The sequence below is a fragment of the Athene noctua genome, chromosome 1, assembly GCF_965140245.1.
Source record: "Athene noctua chromosome 1, bAthNoc1.hap1.1, whole genome shotgun sequence".
NCBI lineage: Eukaryota > Metazoa > Chordata > Aves > Strigiformes > Strigidae > Athene > Athene noctua.
The window spans coordinates 25782084-25798775 of record NC_134037.1 but is presented as its reverse complement, the minus strand read 5'-3'; the positions used below and the strand labels follow the sequence as shown (position 1 = coordinate 25798775).

The 16692-nt window shown below is 32.9% G+C and overlaps 1 protein-coding gene across 1 annotated transcript in view; it reads left to right on the top strand.

Moving 5' to 3' along the window:
- CSMD1 (CUB and Sushi multiple domains 1) overlaps window positions 1–16692 on the top strand; it is a 1262314-nt gene that overhangs the window by 927042 nt on the left and 318580 nt on the right. The window contains exon 13 of the mRNA XM_074922368.1: window positions 15331–15513. Within this exon, the coding sequence (XP_074778469.1) occupies window positions 15331–15513 (183 nt within the window). The remainder of the gene's footprint in view (window positions 1–15330; window positions 15514–16692) is intronic.

The following is a 16692-nucleotide window of genomic DNA, read 5'->3' as shown; positions in this document are numbered from 1 at the left end:
TGTGATTTTGTTGTGCTGATTATTTGTAAACAGATCAATACTTAAAATAACAGTAGTGCATTGAAAGGACTTATAAAAAGTTATAAAACAGATTATTTTTTATTATATTGTCTTTTCAATTAATATAATAATTAGTATCATTCATATTTGTATTTGAATACAAATATGTTCTGGCATGAGTTATAATTCATATTTTGATCTTTACTTAGTTTTATATGTCCAATGTAAGTAATTTCTTTACCTATTAACTTAATAACATCATATTTTTATGTTTTTCTACTTCATATTTGATGACAAAATTACCCTGTATATCACTTAAGGTACTAATCCATATCACAATAATATTTCCAATTTTACAGCTGAAAAACAGAACATGTATATTTTTATGATTAGAAAGCTATTCTATGTTATGATACAATACAATCTAACATGGCAATATCAGATAAAGCTTATGCAGTATGAGTATCAAGCTCACCCTTGTCCCTGCTAGTGGTAGAGCTTTAGGCAAGAGTGGCTGGCCTTATAAGAGCCTTAGTGAGTGGTGGAAAACACTCACATAGCAAGGTCACAGTGGGAAGAGAGAGAACTGTGTACTGACTCTTTCTTTACATATTTCGAGTAACAGCTCTGTGCTGTCTTTTTTTAAAAAAACCTTCATGTTTCTTTTGGTATTTCTCAGTGAAAACAAGCAGTTTGTTTTTACATATTGTTTATTCAATAATTCTGGTAATCAATACCAGATTAATACATACTTGTTGATTAGTTTCCTAAATTTTTTAAATTATTAATTTCTGTAACTTTAACATGAAATTATCTTTATTTTCTAGTTGTGGCTATTTGTGTGTGTGTTGTGGGTTAAGCCCAACAGGGACAAGGAGACGGGAGAGATTCTTCACATTTCCTTCAAGTGGCTAGACCTGGTGGGACAGTCTTTCCATAGCTGAGATGCAAACCCAGAGGGTCAAGGGGGACGGGGCGTAGAGATTCTCTTTGAATTGCCAGAGCTGGCAGGCCAGTCAGTTGGTGCCTCGATGTCTGCCCAGTCCTTTGTCACCAGGGTGTGGGTGTATGACATAGTTATAATCCATACAAACCTTCACCTGACGGGATGACATCCAGATCCTTGGAGGCCTGATTATTGTCCATCTCACTGTAGACCTTCTCCACCACTGCTCGTTCTCACTACAGTGTGTAGGCTTATTTTGTAAACTGATGTCTTATAAAAGCTGTATTGGAATTTAATAAAACCCACCTCATTACGTTTTTATATAGTAGATTAATTTCAGTTGTTAATAAGATTAAAAAAATATCCCCAATTTCTTGTTCCTATGTATTTTTCCATCTTTTTAAGTTAAACTAGATTCTTATTATCATCTCATTAAAATCAACTGTAGCTTTTAGGATTTGGGTGAGGCTTTTGAAATGCTTTTTTGAATTGCTTCATTATGAAAAGATAAAAGATATGGTCAGGTTTTGGTTATTAAACAGTTTCTGTATCATTTGTGCCTTTGTTATAGGATTTATTGAATTTCTTAAATGTTACTTTGTTTATTACTAAGTGCCAAATGGAAATAATTCATAGTGTCACATGACTGAAATGGACAATTAAATTTGAATCTCAAATACTAGTAAAACCACAATTCATACTGGTATTTTTTACTGAAGTAAGATCTATGGAAAATATTAAGCAACAGCTGAAGATTTTAATTCAGACACACAAATATCTATTAGTAAGATCTTCTGCAAATAATTGATTTATTTCACTAGAGTCTTGCTTTAAAATTCTTCAGGACTTTTTTTCTTTCCAAGTCCTTTCACCAGCTGTGTGATTTATCCCTTCAGCTCATAAACAGACATTAATTTCACCCTTTGACTGAAATTGATTTGACATGTGAACACCTCCACCTGTTACAAAGTCAGCATATTCTCCAGAGCAGCCTTTTTCCATTGCTCTCCTGTTTTATTAGCGATTTAGATTAAAGCAGTATATTATTATTCAAGATGAAATAATAATTTGTCTTTACATTACTATGAAATTTGAGAAAAACAATAGTTTGTAATCCAAAACATTGTCAAGAACAATTTTTAGACTTTTAAAATTTAATTTATTTGTTGTATATATGGTGGCATATAGAAATTAGATCCATTCAGACTCTTTATTAAATGTGTGAATTGCTGAATTAGATAAACAAAAAGCTATAATGATATGTAATTTAGTATTGTGTGTGTTTACATGCTCTGTTTTGCATCTAAACACTTCTTACTGTACAGTACTACTCAATTTTCTTTTAATCATGAAGAATTAATGACATTTACTAGAAAATAAATCTTCTAAAATGTGCAGTCTTGGTGTTTTCTGAACATAGCTCATAGAACATTGTACAGTGAAGATTTCTAAGTTCAAAAAGTAATGAACTACATTAAACGGGGTATTTGTGCAGATGAATCTCTATAGTATGTGCTGACTGTAGGTGAAAAACATCATATTAATGCAGTAAATAACACAGTATATTTTCAGAAAGCAATGAAATTTGGAGAGCAATACAAGTGACCTTCATTGCCCACAGATTTAGTCTATGATATTGAAGCTTTTAAAAAATTTATTTTATGGTTTTTTAAATAATTTGGGTTTTAATTACAGACCAGTCCCTTGTATATTCCCCTCTCCTCTGACCTTTCCAGGCCAGCATAGTCATGGCCAACCATTTTTTGAGCAGGAAATTATGCACTCTTCGTGGAAAGATTTTGAAAGAGTAGTTCCTTTATGATTCATTTGTAGGCTTGATATTAGAATAGTGTTTTCAAAGGATCTTTATTTTTCCTTTTGATGTCCAAAAAATGGCTTAGTGCTTAAGGAACTTTTAGAAAGCAGAGTACTATTTACTTGAAAACAAAATCTTTACAGTTAGAGCACACAATCAACAATTGCGGCTATTCTAGCAGTATCAGTTGTAATATATGAAATAAACAAAGTATGTGAATCCTTGTAAATACAGATGTAAACCGCTTCTAGTCTATGCCTCTAGGTATGCCTGTTGATGGGTTTTTCCTTTCTTTTGAAATAAAAACAAAATTAATATTTCCCTCAGGTAGTGAGTATAATTGGTTTTGTTTATATGCGAGGGAGTGGTATTAGCATGTGTACACCTGCATAGCCTTGCTCACAGAAATAGGAGTTCAAATACTCTAAAACCAAAAAAAAAAAAAAACTTTTGGATTTTTCCTGTCATCTGCAGTACTCACCACATTTCAGTCTAATAGTCTTTGATGGTTCCAAGATCTTATATTTGTTGCCACACTTTATTTTCTAATGTCTGTAGGTACTCTGCATGAAATAGCAAAAAATGGGTTTGTAGTCACCTTTACATGAAACATGATAAAAACCCTTCATTCCTAATATTTCTATTGTGTTATATTAGTATGCTGTAGCAAATATTACTGAGTTTCAGTGAGTAACATTTCTCAAGCTTATTCATCTTGCAACTGAACTTTGTTGGACTCCTGATTCTAAATATTATAAACAGTTGAGTTTAGTTCAAAATCTAATCCAGTGCTTAGAACCACTGTCATAGGTTCCTCTTGTGTTATTTTGCTAACAGTGTCATATAGAGAAAAGAGGAGGAATTGTAAAGGATTTTAGCAAGAACTGTATGTCAAAGAAAACATTCAACTTTTTCTTTAATTTCCATTCATTCTCACTATGTGCTTAAGAAATGTGGCACAATGTATTTGTTGGGATTGTCTTTTCATCTGCCAAAACTGCAGTTATATAAAATAAGCCGATTAAAACTGTTCTGTTTGCTTCTCTATAGTATAGATATTTGGATTGGAGTATTAGTGTGCTTTCATGTAGTGATAAGGCATTAGCTGGTTTTTTCCATCCTTAACCACAGGGGTGTGGCTCTCAAATCACAGCTAACCCTTGCAGGAGGTTAACCTCCGCGGGAAAAGAGAGCACAAACGCCAATATGGTGGATGCTATCTGTTTGGTTTATTAACTGCGCAATTGCTTTATATACCCCTTTCTGTACATCGCGAGATCTTTAGTTCCCTGTTCTTTCCGTGCATCACGAGATCTTTTCATGTGTCTCTGTTTTTCCCGTACATCGCGAGATCTTCCGAGCGCCTCCCCCTACACTTTCACTAGGAAATATACCCTGATGGGAACAATATAAACGTTCATTTACATTTTTCCCCCCTTACTTGCACTATTTGAAAAAAAAACAGAATGCTATTGTCTTTTTTCAGCTTCTCCCCCACTTTAATTTCAAGGTTTCAGGATACTGCAATGAGTTAAAACCATTGCCCTTCACTCATGTTACATAAAAAATCTTTTCCTGTCACATCCCACCCCTTATGAGCTTCATATTAGAAGCCATGGAAAGATTGTCTTTTTTTTTTTTTTTTTATTTTATTTTTAATTTGATTGGAATAGATCACTTTAACTAAAGCAATACAAAGTAGTGTTATACAGAGCAACACATATCATCTCTATTCAGGATGAAATTTAATCAGGAAAGCATGGTAGGCATGACCCCCAACACACATCCAGAACTTTTCTTTCCAAACTGGAAGTTAATAATAGTCAGACTACCATTTTTCTTTATATGCGTTGTATCAAGTTGTAAGTGTGTGTAGAAATCACACAACTTTCTCAAGAACTCAAGAGTTGTGTTGCATGGCAGTTTTACACCCTTAAGGTAACTGTTCTTAAGAATAAGTGTTCTTTGAGATCTAGTCTTTAGATTCTTGTCTTCAGTTTCTTGTTCTCTGTAGCATTTAAAAATAGATTCCAAATTTCACTAATAATTATAACAATTTGGAAACTACAAAATTGATGTTCTAAGTAGTCTAAATGACAGGATGGAACAAGACATAAAAGTTGTACTGTTGTGGACACACACCCTGTAAGATCATAGTATTTTCCAATGTGCATGGAAACTTAAAGGAGCTAACTAAAAAAACCCCAAAGAACAAAACAGGCAGAAGGTTAGTAACACTTTACTTGTCAAACACTTTAATTTATTTGGTTTTAGGCAAATATCTTTGTGATAAAGTATTTTAGTTATACACCAGTGACTCTATAAAAGCCATAGTTAAGCTTGATTATACATAATTGAAACAGGCACAGGACTTTCTTGTAGCAATTTACTGGGGTTTTTAGGTTTTGTTAGGTTTAAGGGTTAACTTCCACAGACAAGCAATATTCAGGAGGGTGTTTTTTCACCAAACAAAACCATTTTAAAAACACCAGCATAACCCAGTCTATCCTTCTGCCTTTTCCTTCTGTAGACTCTGTAACATACTTTTGTGACATTTTAGTTTTTTAATTACTCTCACTGAAAATAACAGACTAATTTTATTTATTTATTTATTTATTTATTTATTTATTTATGTGTTTGTTTTCTTGTATGTATATTATCCCAATAAAATATTTACCTGCACATGTAGGTATGCACTGTTTTGGTATGGTTATATAGAATATCTACCAGAGTCAGTTCTAAGCTGTGAGGCTTGTTTTTGTCTGCAGAGTAGTTTTATGTTAAGTTATGTTCCTCAAAAAGTATCTTACATTATGGAGGAAAAAGTCTTGTTTGCTTTGTCCTAGTTGCTAAAGCCTTGGTCAGGCTGACATCTTTGGAAAGAGAAGGGAAGTGTGTCTTCCTTAAGTATGTCCCAGGACTCTCAGTGTCCAAGATGAGAACAGAAGGAAGGAGGCACAACAAAAAAAATTGTAATCGTACAAGATACAGATAAGAACAACAGGAAGCTCTTTGTAAACGGAAGGGGGGCACATGCATAAAGTCTCAAAGTTATTCAAACTTCGAGTTCAAACTATTTTTCTTGGAGATCTCAGTGGAAATTGTGCATCCCCAAAAACACTAGAAGCACTAGAAGTTGCTGGACTGAGTCCAACCCTGGAGGGCAGGATTTGTCCTGCAATGATAGCATATAGGAGTGTAAGGTCTAAAGATGCTTTCTTTTTATTCTTTTTTTTTTTTTTTTCCTTTCAGAATAATGTTTTTAGATCAACACTTCCTCCTTCTTGCTTCTTTACTGAAATAGAATAAAGCAAAATTAACTAATTCTGAAGTCCACAGTGCACTAATATTAGTATTAGAGTTGCATTATAATCATCTTTCCTGTGTCAAATATTACCAAGGCATCTTTCTCCCTCTTTATCCCTATCCACAAATAGCTTTCAAAGCTAACATTTTTCATTTGACCACTTACTGCTTCTATAACCTGCATTAGAAGCATACTGATCTTGAAGCTCCAACACATCCCACGCATGACATCCCTTGTAATCTATTTTGTTTGGTGAAACTGGACTCATCACTTCTGGTCTTTAAAGGGGAGGAACACCCACTGTAAGGTACAGAAGCAGATACTCAGGGAAAATAAGGTCTTCCTATCTAACATTAGTTTTATTTTACAAAATTCTTAGCTGCTGTAGACTAGAAATTTTGATGTTTGCTTTTTGCTTTGAAGAGTATGAGAAAAAGCAGTGCTTATGTGGATACACATGCACAAGAAGACATGTATGCCTACAATATATGTCATAGGGCTACAGCATCTTGAAAATACTATGGTTACTATTGATTAAATATTTTTTTGTCATATCATTTGGATAACAAATTGTTAGGATTGGGCTAAAACCAGTATATACTAAGCTAGTTGAATCAGTTCTATTGCCTAAGATAATTCTTTATTCACATTTATGCTTTGAAATACCATAATAATCTAATTTTAATTGATTTAATATGTGCTAAATTGATTTTCTCTGATGCCAATTCTTAATTAGGATGCCATGTGTTGCTAATTTAAATGCTTGAAAGAAGTCCAAATATATTGTCAACCAAGTTTATAATCTAAAAATCATATTGTTTGCATGTCATGACCAATTTCCATAAAACCATGTTAACTGGTATTAATTATATTTTCATCTTTTAACCTTTTAGAGATAGACTCCTGTGTTGGCTGTTCCATTACTTTGCTTAGGATCATTGGCTTTACAATCCTGTAATTACACAGGTCAATGCACTTGCACTTTTAAAATATTGGTAACATATTGATTCTTTTCTAGACAACTACTTTGTCTTCCTTGACAGGACTTAAGAAAGTTTTAGGTAAAGATGTTCAGGGATATTATATTGTAAAGAAAGATAAAGCATACCACTTTCCCATTTTGAGGGGACAAATTATATACACATGCATTTGTATAATTCCTTGGGTCCTCTTCTCTCCAGTTTTTGAGACAGTTATTTTATGTGACCTTGAAGATAACTGCTAATAGTTCATAGACTGCTTCTGTTTAAGTACTTTAATGTGAATTTAATTAGGCCCTGTTCCCTTGAATATGCCTGCATTTTCTAAATAGTCCTTAACCTATTTTCTTCCTACCCTGCCCTTTACTTAATTTTATTTAAACTTTCGTTATCTTGCTATGATTTTTCTTTTTCTAGAAAAGCGAAGGTGCTGTTCTTCATTCTCCTTACCTGCTAGCTACTTTTCTTTCTCGTACATTTAATGATTTTCTACAAGCTCTTTTATTGTCTTTTGCCTCATTCCATGGTTTACCTTTTCACGAGATTCATCCTTATGTTATTATTATCATTACTGAGGCAGATACACTTGGTTTTTACTGTACTTCCTAATTTTCACCATAACATGCTAACTTGCATTCCACAGGATATCTTTGGGCTAACTATTGTCCAGGGTACTTCTAGCCTTTTGTATAGACATGCTCTACTTCTGTTAGTAAAGAAACATTTTGCAATTTGAACAAAATTATGTTCCTTATCACAAAACATTAGAATATAAAATCTACAGTGAGACTGAAAGCCCATAGCATGTTGATACTAGACAATAATAAATGTTTAAGGAAAAAATGGTGAAATATACAGTGATAAATAAAGAGACAGAAAAAAAATCCCAGAGTACTTTCCCTGTTTCCAGTGATGCATGGCTCAAGTACTTCCTCTTTGCCTCTCAGTAAGATTTTCTTCCATGTATTTGTACAATCACTTATCGAACACATATATTTCACCTCCCAACAAAAGAGATTTCCAGTCTATTTAATTGCTCCTCAGTTCCTCAGAAAAATAGTAACATTGGTCTTTTGTTTTCCTTCCCTAGTTCTAATGTATCTTTTTTTATATGGAGGAGCAGAACTACATGCAATATTCAACATGCAAATTAAATAGGTTTTTGTGTGATGTCAGAGTACTGTTTTCTGTTTTGTTCACTGTTCCTTTTGTAGAATTTCCTGACATTTTCAACAGATTACAATTTCATAGAATTATCTTTAGTATGCCAGAGTTCTTGTTCCTGAGTGATAACTGTCAATTCAGATCCTATCATTGTGCTTGCAAGGTCATGAGATTTTTTTTTTAGGTTTATTTTTCTTCAATTATTGATAATATATTTCATGTGCTATTTCATCAGTCAGTTGTCATATTTTCTGCAAGAAGACACTGAAAGCTTTTTCCTCATCTCTGTTCAGATTTGGTCTGCAGTTTCCCCTGGACATGTAAAATTGGCTGTAAACAAACCAACATTATACTTTTCTGCATTCTGTAATGGAATATTTAAGTATACAGTAAATATTGAACTTAAGGAACATATTTATTGAAAATATTTGATTTTCTTTCTTCTTGAATTGCTTTTTCCTTCAAGGATTATGATATGATATGATATGATATGATATGATATGATATGATATGTTATTACCAACAAGTCTTCCATATGCTATGACAGTGAACTGTTAGCTTAAATGGTCCTCCTGTAAAAAAATTTCAGGTTGGTTTTCCGTCTATCTGTTTCTAAGGTCATGGGGTTTTTTTAATATTGATACAGAATGCAACAAGGTAGAAGCAACAAAAATTAATTACTGGCTATGATCTGTGGCCATTTTGATAACTTCAAGGACAAAACATTTCAGAGAAATTGTGAGAATCTCTTAAAATCTGCTGGGAACTATATAATCTGTGAAGGAGGCCTTCTCTTTTTATACCTGGAAACTGATAACAAATTGTATTGTAAAATTTCTTTGCAAAAATTTACTGGATTAATGACAAAATTTTGATCATCTCTAAAATTATCATGTAAAGACACCCTGTTTTTAGCCAACCTCATTTTACCTTTAATAGACACTTTTACAGATCAATTATGTGCTATCTGAAATATTTTTTTTTATTAGTTTTGATTTATCCTTTTCACTTTCATCAGTTGTTCCATGTTCCTTTGCAGGAATCATAGATAATATCATTATTTTATTTATGTCCTCTTCTGCACTCCTGAGCATATCTGTCTATTTGCATTCTTTGTGTAAGGGCTTTTCTTTGTATAAGAGTTTTTCTGTTTGTGTTTCTAAATCAGATTTCACTGTGTCAGGTATGACAATGCACGGGGATATAAGGAATAAGAGGAGATAAGCTAAATGATCGATTTTATTGTATTTAAAACATGAATTTCTGTGACCTGTCATATAAGTTTAGATGTTAAAATGAAAGGGTCCTACCTGACACAGAAATAAACTCCCAAACTATTTTTTTTTTAAATAAATACCTGTGTCAGTTCTCAGCTTCCCCTAACCTATCTTGACTATAGCTAAGTTGATAATTATGAAATGTTGTCAAATTCATGAATTTAGGTTTCAGAGGTACTGACTTCAACTTTCTGCTAGACCTTGACCTACTGGTTTATTTATGTATCTCTTTGAAACAATGAATTGTTATGTAACCCACATGTTTAAATGACTTCTTTAGTTTAAATTGTATTTATACTTCTGAATCTTTAAAGTGTGAGGATGTTATTAATATGCTGCTGCTGAAGTATCTAGCTAGAGATTTAGTGATTTGATGATATACTAATCATCTAAGCTAGAATATTGGATAATGTGAATTAAAACATAGTGACATTAAGAAATTATTTTTAACTGTGTATTTGTAATCTAGTAACAAGGGAAAAAAAGATAAATTACTACCATGACTAATAAATTCAAGACTGCCAAATTGCATAATCTATGAAGTGTTTTATTATATATTTCAGATACCTGGGTCAAAGTAATGAAAAGCGTTTTCATCAAAGGCTTGAATTGCAATGTGACATCTTTCAAACAGTAGTCACAATACTTATTTAGATGCTTGATATCACTTTAGAATTGTCATATTTCTTCCTTTGAAACAAAACAGAATGTCTTTTATGAAATTCAGAGGAATATGAACTCATCAGAAATCTAATCTCATCATTCTTCCAACATTAAAGAGAGAATATTCCCCAAAACTGAATAAATGTTTCTGGTTTACAAACAAGATGAAAAGCCTGTTTCCCCAGGCTACTGAAAGAAAGTACATGAAAGCAAGAAACAATTGAATAAGATCAATATTAATATTTTGGTAACGGGAGGAAACTGATGTTTAAATTTGAGCTTGAGAGCTTATTTGCAAACTTCATGAAGTTCACACAGCTCTGAGGACTCAAATAAAAATGAGTACACAGAATAATTCTAAAGGAATAGGGGGTTTATTGCCATGCTTTAAATATGTTAGCATAGCTTTTATTTTCATATTTGTCATGTTAAGAACCTTTTCTGTCCCATAGGATTTCTCTAAGAGCTCAACATAGTTCCACTGACTTGGTCAGAATGTTGTCTTTTTAGCAAACAGATATATACCCTCTTTGCAATTTATGAAGTAGAATGATTGGTGCATGTGTTGAAGTAATAGGCATAGTGCACCTCAACTGACTTTAAACAGTTAGAAAATTTGTTCTCTTATGAAATCAGTGGAAGCCAGACAGCTACGAGAAGAGACAAGTGAAGTGCTAAGGCTTGGAAAATAAGCCCAAGCCAGAGTTGACCTATAGATGAATCCTGTATATTTTATAACTGAAAACCATTGTGCTAATAGGTGTTATACTAAATTATAACAATCCGCATATTCTGATGTAAAAGGTGGAAGTGTTGAAACCTGAGAAACAGGCCCTGAGCCAAACTGCTAACTCAGTATGTAATAATTAGTGAAATATGCATGGAATATGTAGCTTAAACATCACAAAACATGTGTATCTTTAATATATCCTTACCTTTCTTTGTGTGTGGGCAAGATAACAGGGACACAGAGACAGTTGTCTGGCCTTGTGACCTGATGTGTGACCTTGCTCATAAATCAATTAGATAAGCAGGGAAACTCCCTTAGCTTCTCCCTTGAGCCCTGGCCAGGCTCTGGGGGAATATAATGTGAGACTGAAACCAGATATTTCCACTTAAAACAAAAATGCCATCTATTCTGGCTTGCTGATTTTTGTGTATATAAGGCTGGACCCGCTCACAGCGACTCTGGCAGCCTCACCTGTGGGTGGACGCCCCGCGTAGGATTTCCCCCTTGCCGGGACAGGCTCTGCAAACCCTCGCTGTAACCGGGGCTGCCCAGCCACTGCGGGGCTGGGTGATGGTGATGTGTGCGAGTGGTGAGGGATCCTTCTTAATCACTATTCCCTCTCCCAGGTAGTAATGATTTGATGCATTACCATGTATTTGCCTATTTGTTTAAGTGCACTATTCTGTCTTTTCTTATTGCACGTTTTCTGTATTATTCTGTTACATTATTTAGTTATTTCCAGTAAATAACTACTCTTTTCATTCTGGTGTCTGAGTTTAATTGGTATCCATAATCAGCAAAACAACAAGGAAATAAAAAGCTGTGTTAAATGCCTGAGGACAGAAAAATGTTGGGAATCATTACATGCTTGTACTACTCTAGATCTAGTTATAAACAAATAGTATTCTTTATGTATAAATAGAAACCCCTGAATTTAATCTTCTCTGTCTTCCCTAAGTTTTGGTCTGTCATTAATATTTGTGACAGAAATCTAGCTCTTCAGTAAAGAGAAATGTACAGACTTGCATCTGACTTAATCTGCTTTGTTCTTTCACTCCCTCAAGATTTCCTGAATACTAAGAAAGTGAATATTTAATAATGTGTTCTGCTTCTGGCAGAATTTTTACATGGATTATATTATACTATAATAAAAGATTTTAAAGATTGGACATTCTAACTGAGACTACTACTAACAGTTTTATCCTTTTTGGAGAAAGGAACTTTTGTCATCTTAACAACTAGAGATCTGCAATCAGTTTATCTATGGGAAATTCAGTCAGCCAAGACACAACTTTCTGTAGTTTTGGTATTTTTCAAATATTTTTGAAGGAAATTGCCTACTGCATACATTAATCAATTGTAATACAAGAGCAAAGACAGATGTTGAACTGAAAAAGTGCATGGAAAGTTGTTAAAGTATCTAAACTGGGTGTTTTTTGGTTTTTTGGGTTGTGGTTGTTTGTTGGTTTTTTTGTTTTTTGTTTTTGTTTTTTTTTTTTTTTCCTGGTATGAAAACAACAGATCTTTGTCTCACTATAAAATTAATTGGCAGAATATTATTTGATCTAAAATTGTGGTATTGATAGTAGCATCAGTAATGCAATATGAATAAGAATGATATGATATGCATGTTATTGTAAATCTTCATAGCAGGAAATTTATGTGAAGCTTGAAGTGAATGCTATCTATTGAAATTAAATGGGTGCTTTCTGTCAACCTGAATAATTTGTTTTTTACTAGAATACATTTTCTGTTAAGGATAGATAGTCTTCACTTCAGTGTTTGTGAAGATGTAGATTTCTAGTTGTGGATGGAATTTTTCAAGCTTTTGATTGTCAAAATGCAAATAAGACATCCTCGGAAGTGTTTTATAAATTTGTGACATTTGCTGAATTGCTTTTATGTTGAACAAACAAGCACATTTCCTGAAAGCTGAAATAGAATTAATGTTAATAGATTTCATTTTACTTTCTTATGACTTATTTGGCTTTTCAATATAAAATAATTTGATTTTAAAACCCCTTTTAATGTATTTTAAGAAACTAAATTCCTCATTAAAATGTTTCTTTTGAGACATATTTTATTAAACCATTATTTTTCCAAAGAATAAAAGTATTTCAAAAAAGTTTGACCTGAAATTAGTTTTTATATTTTTAACTCTGTGATTGCAAATGAGATTTTTAAATCTCCAAATTTTATCTCCAACCCAAGTAAAACTAACTGAGCCTTATTGGGTGAAGGGTGATATATTAAAAAGCACAGAGTATTTGCCTAGTCTCCAAACTTTATCCTGCATTCTTGCCTTCCTTAGTAGGAGCTCAGTTCTGATTAAAGACATACTGTACTTGTTTCCTGCAAAAAAAGGAATTTTCAACCTGCCAGAAAGCTTGCTTCATGGTAGTTTCTGTTCAGTTTTGGCTTTCTGATACATAGCCCTCTCCTAGGGTTTGGTGTATCACCTGAGAGAAAGCATTCTGATGTGTCTTCTACTTCAGTAAATTAATTAATTAAAGAGATTTTGATACTTCCTTTGTAGACCATGGAAAGAAACACCTGTTGCTTTCTTTTAACAGATAAATCTCCAGCAACAGCTTTGCAAAACCTTGTAGACAGTTTGCCCCCTGATACTCCTGCCTGAGACAGTATTTCTCTGATCTTTGAGAAACAAAGGAAAAAAGCGTTTATGATCATTCTCACATGCTGGACTAGATATAGCTTTGCTATCAGTGGAGGATATGAACTTTTAAAATGCAATTAAAATGTGCATTCTACTTTTCTGTTGCTCCCCATATTTTCAAGTAAGATGTGGAGCTGTGGATAGCTGGGAATACACAGGTTTCCAGTGCTCCACTGTGGCAGTAGGAATCAATGTCTCAGTAGGAGCAGGCAAATGAAACTACATTAAAGCATTTGTAAAAATATATAATTTTGAATCCTTATTTATAAATATTACTGATGATATTGCTCTACTGGAGTTTTATACTATTTTTGAACTGGACTTTTTGCAAGACATTTTCATTCGTTTGATACCTTCTAGCTTTCTGGTAAGACAAATTATTTAAATAAAACAACTGACTCTCGAACTGCTCTGAATTCATATATAGAATAGTTACTCCTAATTTTCAAATTTTGATTTTAAGATTACCAAGAAAAAAATTTATGTCTCCTTTTATCCTGATCAACTACTTGTTGTTTTGTGAAATATATGGCATACCTTTCTGAACATGCCTGTCAACAATCATTTTACAACTGCTTTAAGGTTGTAAACATAGTGGATTGACTTCACATATCATCATAATGTCATCCTGCATCTTAAAAATTCTATTGGAGTTAGCTAGCATGTCAAGATATACACTTCTGTGAGAATTTAACATTAGTAGATTTAACAATATTTGACAGCAGACTTTTTAAATAGTGTTAAATTATATTAATATTTAACACTGTTCAGTGAGTAGAATTTTCTTGTTATCGTGAATGTTTCAGATTTCATACCTTGGATTGAACTGGGAAACATTTAAATAACAAGAATTTTATCAGTAATTTAATTCAAATGAGGTTTACAACATTTTATTACAGATGTAGCAATGCAGTTAATAGAATGAGAAACTCTTAGTTGTTATTTTTGTTGCTGAAATTGAAATTAATAAAAAAACTGCTTTAACTTTAATGGCAAAGAAGTGGAGCCTTCATTTTTGATGGACAGCTATGTGTGATAGCCATTTGTAAGATGATTCAGCATTTCTATCATGGGCAATTAATATTTACATTTCCTATTCTACTAATTGTGTTATTCATAAATTGTATAAGTCTTGAGTTTTTTATATTCTTATCTTGTATTCTTATCAATAGATATGAATTAAGTAATTTAAATAGCAGATGTCCTAGAGCATATCTAGAAAGTATAATCCAAAATGTTAATCTCTTTTCAGCATAGCTAAAGACAGTTGGGAAAAATGTGGCTCTAATTTGAAGTATGAGATTAAGAAATAATTCCTTAGTTTTGTTTTTATTTTGTCTTAGTGCTTAAAATTCATTAACACTATCAGTAAATTATATACTTTTAATTGTATTGCTAATAGCTTTATAAATGTAAATGAAGATGTGAGATTTAAGATAGAATCTTTATTACGAGTATCTCATTATCAGAAATAGAATCTACACATAGTATGTCTCCATAGTTAGAATGGAGACTATGGATTTATGATTTTCCTTCAAATATACTGTAGTTCAGTGCAATCATGCTATTAGCTTGTGAAAAAATTTAGATCCTAAGTAATTTTAGAGACACTTACCTCTAGTTAGTTCACTTTCAGCTGAAATATTACTTCAAGGCATAATGCCAACAATTTTTAAAGCATTTTTGATACATATAAATTGCTTGTAAATATATTCTCCTTTCTTTTTTTTTTTTTTTTTTTTTTTTTTTGTTTTGTTTTTATATATTCAGAAATTGAGAAAGGAGGTTGTGGAGACCCTGGAATTCCATCATATGGAAAAAGAACTGGCAGCAGTTTTCTGCATGGAGATACACTTACCTTTGAATGTCAAGCAGCTTTTGAACTGGTGGGAGAGAGAACGATTACATGTCAACAAAACAACCAGTGGTCTGGCAACAAACCCAGTTGTGTTTGTAAGAATTATTATTACTTTTTTTTTCTGACCTTAGCCTCTTGCTTTTCTTAGCATTTATGAACAGCCAGCAGGAAAACACTTCAAAATACCTTGAAGACTTTTTCAGTCACATGATTTATTTTAGTTGGTTCAATAGTAGCTCATTTATGGGGGACATCACATACGACTGTTTTAGAATGTTCTTTTCCCTTGTTTGATATTTAATTGAACCATTTAACACTCTTAATGTAAATGTGTGTTGAATTAGACTCTAAATGAGCAATTCCTAATAGCATAGAAGGGTTCAAAAAGACTCTGTGACACATAAACATTGATTCCAGAAGTGCAAAGCAGACTGCAGATCCACATAAGAAAAGACTGGGGTTTTTTCTTATATCTTAATAAAGCATGAAAACAAATGTAAGAACTATAAGGATATCCAACACGGAAAAAGGGTAGGTGAAATCATTATTTATTAATTCTGGTTTAGAAGATAAAATGTGTTCGTAGGTCGGCCTGTAGATGGATTTAAAGAGAGTTGGGGGTTTTGTTTACTTTTATTTTTAATTTTTCTTCTGTGGTAAAATAGAATAAACCTTTCTAGTACACAGATACATTAGGCACTTCAGTTCTCGAGCACATTACCTTTTCCTATAAAGGGTCTTATAATTCAGTAATGTATTTTCAGAACAAATTTAGTGAGGTGTCCAGTTCTACCTGGACATATATGTATTTTGCAGCTGTGTTTGTATAGGACTTACCAAGCTGATTAAGCTTGCTCTGGACTGGAAGTCTCTATATGTCCATGTCATGCTGAAATGTGTCTAAACATGTAAAGCCTGGGCATGGAGACAGTGTGGCTTCAATTCCCTTTGAAGACAGAAGTTGTTTTACTTCACAGTGCTGTATTGCATTGGATTGATATATTAGTTTCTGTTGGCAATAGTGAGGAGTATTTTATTGTGCTCCATTGTTTGATGTGCGCATGCCCTGTGAAAGATAATGGAACGTAAACTTACATCTATTTACAAACACTGAGTTCAGTGGGACATATGTGGAGAGCTGAGTAATGGTTATTATTTGTGTTAATTAATATACAGTGAGCCTTCCTCTTTCTGAATGTACTGTACTTCTCACTAAAGTGCCAGGCAGCCACAAGCTCATGACTCTGAAATGTTAGGAACTGTCTTGATGAAAT